The sequence below is a fragment of the Mirounga leonina genome, unplaced genomic scaffold (genome assembly GCF_011800145.1).
Source record: "Mirounga leonina isolate KUSES-001 unplaced genomic scaffold, KU_Mleo_1.0 Mir_178, whole genome shotgun sequence".
Taxonomy (NCBI): Eukaryota; Metazoa; Chordata; class Mammalia; order Carnivora; family Phocidae; genus Mirounga; species Mirounga leonina.
This window is the reverse complement of record NW_023270464.1, coordinates 19,380,739-19,390,276: the sequence shown is the minus strand read 5'-3', so window position 1 is coordinate 19,390,276 and position 9,538 is coordinate 19,380,739. Positions and strand designations below refer to the sequence as shown.

Sequence of the window (9,538 nt, the reverse complement as noted above, 5' to 3'; positions counted from 1 at the left end):
GCGCTCAGGGCGCGGGCTCCCGTTGCCCGCACGCTCGGCGCGGACGCCCTCACCTGACAGGCGTCGTGCTCCGCCTGCCTCTGGCTGAGGCGCTCGGCGTCGCGCCTCAGCTGCTCCTGCTCGCGCTCCAGCTGCTTCTGCGCGGCGCGCAGCCTCTCCAGGTCGCACTGGTAGGCGCCCTTCCGGTGCTGCAGCTCGTCGCGCTCGCGCTCCAGGTCCTGCCGGCCGCGCCGCACGTCCTGCTCGCGCTGCGCCAGCCGGGCCTCGCGCTCCTGCAGCGCCCTCTCGCGGGCCTCCCACTCGCGCTCGCGCCGCCGCTTCTCCTCCTGGTGCTGCGCCTGCTGCCTCTGCAGGTTGGCCAGGTCCTGGCGCTGCTTCTCCAGGCTGCGCTGCTTCTCCTGCTCCACCAGGGAGCTGGGGCGCGACGAGCTCCGCGCCAGGACGCGCTCGGCCAGCAGCAGCTTCTGGTCCTCGATGTAGCTGTCCTGCTGCAGCACCACGCCCTGCGGGGGGGGGGGGGGCACACGCGGAGGAGGGAGGTGCCGCCGGTCCGGCCGCCCCGCCCAGGGACAGCGCACACCCTCACTTTTAGGCGGGTCTGGTCCGAGCGCTCCGCTATAACCTTGGAGTCAGTGCCCGCCCCCCGGGGGGCACTCAGCCCACAGAATGTCAACTGCGTGGGGACCCAGAGTCTTGTCACACTTGCTCCCACGCTGCTGACACTGCCCGGGGTGGGGGCTGTGTGTGTTCTGGAGGGGGGACGAAGTAGGAATCGGATCTCTTACAGCTTCGAGAAAAGAAGTGCGCAGACTTTAAGGATAATTCCCAGAAAGTGCTAAATAGCAGTTATTCGGGGGAGGACCTCCCTATCCACACACTACACGGAGATATGAAAACTTACAATCATGCTAAATAAAGCACCCAAAACCTTGTTAGCCATGGGCTCTGCGCTAGGGCTACCAAGAGCACCTATATATAGTCTACCATCAATTCATCAATCATTCATCAATTCTACATTACGAGGTCAATGACACTCTAAGCACCGCATTTTGTACCCTTTCTCATCATGACAGCCAGTCTTGTCTTGACGGAGGGCCCCATTTTACCCACGAGCTGCTCACAGACCTTAAAGATCCAGGCCAACAATACCCTTATGGTTTCTCTTAAAACAAGTTAAGTGATGGGGTGAAAGACAAAGGCCCATACCTGCAGCGTGCTGAGGAGTTCGTGGAGATGAATGACACTCTGGACAACCTGCTGCAAAAGGAAGCAATGGAAATACCACCTCAGGACGGAGTCTCGGAACCCACTACACCGTGTCCCGTCCCACCACACACACAGCAAGGGGCCTGCGTCTGAATGGAATGTTTCCAGACTGAAAGCACCAAAAAGAATAAGCAGGTACAGATGGCCAAGAGATACAAAACAAGATCAAGCAAACGGAACAACTGTGCAGGAGGGCCATCAGCACCCATTAAAGGCATGATAAAGCTCCAACTCTCTAAAATGACTGGTGCAAAAATGGTGTGCATAACAGAAAAAGCACAGAGCAAATCACAGGAATTCAGCATATAAGTAGTGTTCCTAAATCAATGGGGAAGGAAAGAATATTCAACAAATTGCTGAGAAAATGGGCTAAGTCTTTGGGAAAAATTAAGTTGGGATCCTGGCTCACCCAAAACATATTCAAACAGATTAAAATGTTAAGTGTAAAAAAAAAAAAAAAAAAAGAACCACAAGAGAATTGTGGAAAATGAGAATGTCTCTTCTGATCGTGAAACAAAGAAGGCTTTCTGAAGAAGCAAGGCAAGCAGCCACAGATGTACTTTCACCTGTCACTGTGTGAAACGTAAAATTAAAATATAAAATGCAGGGACACTTTGAACAGAAAGCCAAAGGAAAAACCCCTTCACTTAAAAAAAAAAAAAAAAGAGGCTCCCGTGGATCAACGAGAAATGAATACCCTAGGAAGCAAAAAGGCAACAGAAACCAGCAGTTTGCAAAAGAAGAATATAAATGGCCAATTATATGACCTATTAAAAATGATTCACCTTTATTTGAAATCAAATAGATGAAAAATAAAATACCACTTGCACTCATGAAACCAACAAAACATCAGTTAAAAACAGACCGTTCCCAATGCTGGTGAAAGCAAGAATGGCCTTGTATGGAGGGAAGGGGCGCGCACCGTGCGCAGTTCTTTCTAGAGCGCAGAAGCGCTGCACTGGGCTGTTCCTGCCGCATCAGATCCCATGCGAAGATGCAGAGGAAGAATGAACTAAACCACGGCACACAACAGAGCAACGTGCACCTGTTAAAGAGCATGCTTGTGCACACAAGGCCTTGGGGAAATGCTTCGAATGTGTTAAGAGAAAAAAGGACATGAAGCTCCAGGGGGCATGGATATAAATGACACAAAACTATTTTTGTACTATTCACACTCACGCAAACTTAGACACATAAATCTATGTTGTGTGGAAATATAAACACCCAACATTTAACAGTAGTTATTCCTCAGTGGTGGGATTATTTTACTCATTTTTTTGGTTTTTGTTTTTGAACATTTTTCAAACTTTCTTCCATGACCACATATTCGTTTTATAATACAAGTGACCCGTGAACAACGTATGGCTTGGGGTACCAACTCCCTTGCACAGCAGAAAATCCATGTATAATTTCTGAGTCTCCAAAAACTTTACAAATAGCCTACTGTTGACCTGAAGTCTTACCCATTAACATAGTCGATTAACACATATCTTTATATGTTACATGTACTATATGCTGTATTCTTATAAAAGTAGGCTAAAGAGATGTTACTAAAAACGATAAGAAAAACACATTTACAGTACTGCACTATATTTATTGAAAAAAACGTGCATATTAAGTAGACCCTTGCAGTTCAAACCCATGTTATTCAACTGTACTTAGAACACAAAAAACCCAATTATCAGGCTTAGCTCTTCTGACAACACACTTTTTACTCCTCTTTTCAGTTTATTCTTAATATTAATTAAGACTATTAATATTCTTAATAACCAGAGAGAGGTCACCGAAGACCAGTGGGCTGCGGCTGGGCATCTGCAGTGTGTCATCCATGCTGGAATGCCTGAAAAGCCCTGGTCTGGTACTTTCTTTCCTGACCCTTGTCACAAAATACATGGGCGAAAAGTCACCAAACAGAAAAATACGGGCGAAATTTCATTCAAGCAGGAGATACAGAGAGTACCAGTCTGTGTGAGAGTAATTTTATTTCGTTTGAGGCAAACACACTGAGGGGGCTGCCCTCAGAATGCAGTGTTTACACCGCAACGCCAACCAACGAAAAATACCCTTCTGCGTCTTAGGGGGCAAAAGGGGACAGTTCCCTTTAATTAAAAATTTTGAAACAAAGCTCGTCAGGGACTTAAGATATTACGTTAAAAGCAAGAAGAAACACAATGGCATCCTGAGAGGGACGCCCCACAAAGCCACCGTCCTGTATCTAAGCACACACATGCGGGCGCTCCGAGCCACACGAGTCTGGAGAGGGGGGTGGCCTGGGGAACAGGGGTTGCCGGCCAGGAGCTAGGAGCAGGGACGCGAGCAGGTGAGGCACAGCTCCCCGGCAGGGTCAGCAGAACTGAACGGAGGCAGGGGAGGGAGACCCCTCAGAGACTGCTCTCCAACGAGAGGGACACCAAGGCTGCTTTCTGAGTGACGCACAGCGCTCAGAGAAGAAAACGCAATCTGAGTCCTCACAGGATAGGCTATTACCACACAGAGTGGCCCACAAGTTGAGGTGCCACGGCCCACACTTGTGGCTTTTGGTGCCAGGCTCGTGTGCCAGGCAAGCAGGCGTGGCAGCGCGTGTTCCCAGAAAGCAAGAGGCCTGCTTTTCGGGGACAGAGACGCCAAGGCCATGTTAGTAGGCCACGGTCTGGCGCAATTCCAGGATGATGCCCCGGGGGCCAGGGAAAGAGCAAGGTAAGGAAAGTGGCGACCCCACCACTAAGTGTACAGATGGAAGCCAGGAGTCAGCTTGTTCGTAACAGCAAAACACAGATGAGCATTCCTAGCCTAGCAATTATGACAAAATCCTATTCTTATACATAGCTCATAATGCCCTTACCTCACTGTTTCTTTTAAGCATAAATACCACGTTAGCATTTCCACCCTATAAAACAAAAAACATGCATTTAAAAAAAAAAAAAAGGAAGAAGATCCTGAGGCAAAAATATTTAATGTGTGTCTCAATTACGCTCGGGCTTCCCATTTTCGTTCTTTCCCACCACAGCCTCCCGCTGTAGGGTAATGAAGGTTTGAGGCTGGACTTAGCGGAAGCCCCTAGAGAGTCCAGGCTGGTGTGGGTCACTGACCCAAAGCTCTTAATGCCCAGCGGCAGGGGAGCCAGGACTGTAAGCAGGGGGTTCTAGCCCGAGAGGCCTAACGGCCAGGAACATGGGACTCTAATTGTAGGGTTTGTTTCAAAATGTGCTTTCCTCTCAAAGTAGGAAATGACAGCAAGTCAGGCATCCAAAACAAGATCCAAGGGGACTAACTGCAAAGATTATGGATGTAGAGGTTTTAGAAAAGTACCTTTTTCAGACCACTATCGGATTCGGTTCTCCTCAGATCTTGGCCATCCTCCCCCTCTTCCTTCTCACCTCCTGAAACAAACAAGGTTTTTTTTGTTTTGTTTTGTTTAAGTTGTGGAACAGATTAGCCAGGAAAAGAATACAATATATATAGTTTAGGGATATGGTATTCCTGCATCTTATTAATGCCAGAAAGGGGGAAGCCACCTGGGGGCAGCTCAGTGATTAAGAATTTTATGGCCGCAGAAGAATTAGAAGCAGAAAGGAAAAACGAGTATTATTACTTCTCTGGGCACAGCTTAGCTGAGATCCTAGGAAATTGCTTTTTATTACTCAAAATAAGCGTGACACTGACAGAGGTTCTTGAGTGTTTTAGCAGCTAACTACTCAATGGGCTTTCGCTAAAACTTCTACTGACTGAATGGGACAGAGGAGACGTGGCTACCAGAATATGAGCTCATTCTTGGTTGTGTGTGACAGTCAAGGGTCGCCAACGTAAGTATGGGTTCTAAATCATCTACTTTTTTTTTTTTTTTAAAGTAAGCCCCAGGCCCAACGTGGGGCTCGAACTCATAGCCCTGAGATCAAGAGTCGCATGCTCTACACATGAAGCCAGCCAGGGGCCCCTAAATCATCTACCTTTTGAAGCGTTCATCTGATGGCTGTCAAATCCTCCAAAGGTCTCTGCTCTCCGGGGCAAGGAAACAGGACCAACCATGCCTTCTTGCTCAACAGGGCTACTGACAGCCTGCCCAAGCGTGCCTCCCAGGCTTCCACTCACCAAACCTTGAAGGATCTCCACTGGAAAAAAGGAAACATGCAGAAGTGACATTTCACCTTCCACCGAGAAAAGGAAAATCTCATGGTAAATACACAACAGGTACAGGGAGCATGATCAGAAAATTCCAGAGTGACGAGGTGACTTCCCTTGCTCAGAGAAAGGTCTCAGCTCAGGATATGAGTTGTAACTGGATTCTACTGGGAATTCACAGATGGAGCCTTCAGCCTTATTTACATGAGGTCTAGGAAATTTGAAAGGGCACGGGGAGACAGAGTAATTCACCGGAAGGGGCGTGGCCTTCTAGAGTCAGACCCAAAGTAGCCAAAAAGAATTCCCTAGCAAGTAAGATGGGCCAATCTGAGAGCAGCGCTAAAACCAGCAGGGTTTTTCCCACTGACAAAGTAAGTTCAAGGGACCAGAGGAGTATAAGGATTGGAATTCTCAAATCTGACCAGCGAGGCTTCTTTTCTAGAGCAGTGTCCCCCAGAAAGGAGAAAGTGCTAAAAGTGGAATGAAATTTGAGCTGGAGAGGAGCAACAGAGGAGGCCAGATGGAATGGAGGGAAACAGAGGCAGGGAATCTCGGAAGATAAGCCATCGTATTAAAAAAAAAACAACAAAACACAAAACAAAACACTCCATGGAAACAATCAGAGAGTCCTGTGAAGTGAGAAAAGATATCTGAACCTAAAAACTTAGAAAACTTATTTCATGTAAAAATGAGCAACTGGGAAACATCCAAGTCAAACCCCACACAACACTAAGGAAAAAGAGCGAGAGAAAGAACGAGGGGCATGGCTCCCCGCGTGGGATAACAGCACCTCAGAGAAACGTGTCCATGAAGTGGACGGGCTACTTACTGCAAGGGGAGGACACGGCCATGGAGGAACCCAGGGTAGAATCAGGAAACACAGATGCCAAGGAGTGGAAACAAAGAGAAATTATCATTTTAGAGAGGAAAACTAGATCATAAGAGCAAAATAAACTGAACAGAAAATGACTTACCAGAAGGTGGAAGGAAGAATACTTAAACATGAAAAAGATGAAGAGATACAAAGCGTGAGGAGAGCAACGCGTACAGAGGACAGGCAGAGGGGGTCCAGCATGCAGATCGTGGGAGTTCTTGAAGAAGAGAATCCAAACAAGGGCAGAGAAAAATACTAAAAGCTATAATTTAAGAATACTTTTCTGAAATCGGAAAACTCTGAAACCACATCAAATTAGAACGCTGTAACCTTGAGAACATCAACCCAGAACAACCCCAACATAAGGCGTATGCTAGTAAAACTACCTGGATTTTGAAAAAGTAGCCTAGGCAGAAAGCATGGGACTTACAAGGGGGAGAACTGAAACTATGATTGCACTCTGACAGGAATGCTTTACACCAGAAAAAAAGGAAGAACATTATTTAAGAGCAATTAAGATACCCGAGGGAAGAAAACGTGAGCCAAGGATTTCATATCCCATGGAGCAGACTTCCAAGCTTTACGCAGCACAAATTATTACCAGTGTGCAAGGACACAGGGTGCAGTGTTCTCACGAGCCTTTCCCGAGACAGCTACTAAAAGATGAGCTCCAGACGTCCAAAATGACAAACGAAAAACCCAGCAGCAATGACCATCCCTGCTGCCCAGATTGTGGTCTTAAAAAAGCATTTCCCACTAAAAGATACAAGAGTTCCTTAGAGAAAGGACTCTAGACTGGGCAGAAAACAAAGTGAGTCTAGAACATCTTAATATACCAAAGAGCAACGAAGCTCTCAGAAACTCCTGGGGTCAGGTCAGAAGCACCTGGAAGCCAAACAAAGAGGCGCTGGTTGGCAAATAGAGGACATTCTGAATGTTTAGTATGGATAATCACTGCAGTGACCTGAAAACCATCAAATAGGTTTAAATTCATGAGTCTGTAAGAGTATCTAAAAAGTACAGGTCACCCTTAGAGGGTGACCACAGATCAATTCACTATCCTGATAATTGGTAAATAAAGGGGGAAAAATCCAGTATCTATCCTTTTATCTTCCTTTTCCTGCATGTTACTACAAAGGAGACAGCTAGCTATCTTGTGCCTCCGATAAAGGAGCACAACACTCCAACAACACAGCTTACCACGGGGATCAAGCCTGAGTAATTAAGCCTCCGTATCCAGCTCAAAATCTGAAGGAACTAGCATAGCGGACAGATGAACAGAAACCCTGTGTGAATGAAAGCTGGACTCTGAGAGACACTTTAGGTCAAAAAGCTCAGATTCTTCCAAGATAAATTATGTGGAAAAGAAAGGGATGGTGGGGAGGCCTGGAAATTAGGAATCTGGAAAGGCCTATAAAAAAACACAAGACTATAGTGTCTACAAATAGGACCCTGGCCATAGAACTGAATGGAAACGTGTAAGTCACAGTACCTGTTCCTTTTGGGAAGGAGGGAGGGAGCTTTGATGGGGACAGAACGTGTGGAAGGGCTTTGGGGTGTCTGGCCACATCTTATTTCTTGACCTGGGTAGCGGTTACAAGGATGTTCCCTTGATAATAATTTATGAAGCAAAATATTCGTTTTGGGTTGTTTTCTGTACCTGTACTTTATTTTACAATGGAAAAGTAAAATTTGGTAGGTAATGTTAGTGCATAAAGCACTTTGGGAAGAGATTAAGAGGGGCAATTACCCTCATTTATTGCACTTTTCATTAAAGGTCCTCCTTTGAGAGCCTCTTCTGTGTTGGAGCGGAAGAGGATTCTAGAGCTGTGAGTTGGGGAGCAATCCTCCGGCAAGGGGGTGCTGCACTCAGCCATGTCTCGGAAAATCATCTCCTTCTCTTCCAGTAAGAGGAGGATCTGCTGGTCCTTCTGTTGAAGTTGCTCTGCAGGGAGAATGGAGAAAAGGGCTGGTGTTTAGTAAGAGAACCAGGACACGAGTGCCACCTTGTGGTCACTGGTGGGACAACACACAACACAGCTCCACCCCCCAAGCCCCCTTTCCACCGCAGGGGCAAATCCATCCAGCGTCTTTCTAGGCAAAATCAGAATTTCTGACACAACAAACCTGCATTTTGTTTCCACTCCCCTACCTCCTGTTTATTTCTCAACCCACTCTCGTCTGCATCTGCTCTTTCCAAGTCTACCCTTCATTACTGATCCAATGAGGCTTACGTTTCATCTTCTCCAGCATGGATGATTCCTCTTTTTTTTTTTTTTTTTAAAGATTCTATCTATCTATCTATCTATCTATCTATCTATCTATCTATCTAGACACTACATGAGCAGGGGGAGGGGCAGACGGAGAGGAAGAGAAAGAATCTCCAGCCGACTCTGCGTTGAGCATGGAGCCTGACACGGGACTTGATCTCATGACCCTGAGATCATGACCTGAGCTGAAATCAAGAACTGGACAATTAACCAACTGAGCCACCCAGGCACCCCTCCCCTCTCCTTTTAAACTGGTCCCCTCTCCTTTTAAATCGGTCCCCCCCCCCAACATACTTGGAGGACATCACTGGTTCTCTTCCTGCCATCTGCAGTGGAGTAATACCTGGGGCCTCCTCTCAGCTCCATCCTGGGTGGCCTCCTACACCTCACACACGTCCTTCTGGGGATATTCCCTCCCCTGGCTTCAGTGACTTCCCATGTGCTGGGGACTCAGGCAAAGCAGCCCGAATTCTGCCCGCTTTTCTGAGCGCCAGACCAAGAGTCCCACCAGCCTGTGGCTAGCTCTACTTAGATGTCTTGTCCTCGGCTTGTCAGAAAGCTCTTTTCTCCGTTCTTGCCATCCCCCTCCTCCCTCCGGCGTGTAATCCCTTCTTCAGCCAACATCACCTTCACCCTCCAGCTGGGCCACGCTGAGGACCTGGGAGGGCTTCTGTCTCCCTGCTCCGCCCTGCTGTCCACACCCACCCCTCTTCCAGGAGCCTCCCAGTCCCGCTTTCTACTCCCAGTGGCTCCCCTACTCCCTCAAGCAATTCGCCCACGGGCTTCAATGCCAACGAAGACAACTTAGACTGACATTTTCTACACAGATTATATCATTCCCTTGCTGCCGTTCAAGCCCTGGTGCCTTTCCAGCTAAATCCCCACCTCTTGGCCCTGACCCTCCCCCCCACCGATATCGCACACACTCAAGTCCTCTTTCACTCTTCCCCTAACTGCTCCTCTCGTCTGGTGCAGTAACTGCTTCTCTCGTCTGGTGCAGTAACTGCTT

At 47.6% G+C, this 9,538-nt stretch overlaps 1 protein-coding gene across 17 annotated transcripts in view; it reads right to left on the bottom strand.

Moving 5' to 3' along the window:
• AKAP13 (A-kinase anchoring protein 13) overlaps positions 1-9,538 on the bottom strand; it is a 320,846-nt gene that overhangs the window by 6,630 nt on the left and 304,678 nt on the right. For all 17 annotated transcript variants that reach the window (XM_035024073.1, XM_035024072.1, XM_035024075.1 and 14 more), the window contains 6 exons: positions 8,010-8,204; positions 5,214-5,375; positions 4,576-4,646; positions 4,109-4,153; positions 1,207-1,257; positions 54-503 (listed from right to left, as the gene is read on the bottom strand). In XM_035024073.1, coding sequence (XP_034879964.1) covers positions 54-503; positions 1,207-1,257; positions 4,109-4,153; positions 4,576-4,646; positions 5,214-5,375; positions 8,010-8,204 — 974 coding nt within the window. The remainder of the gene's footprint in view (positions 1-53; positions 504-1,206; positions 1,258-4,108; positions 4,154-4,575; positions 4,647-5,213; positions 5,376-8,009; positions 8,205-9,538) is intronic.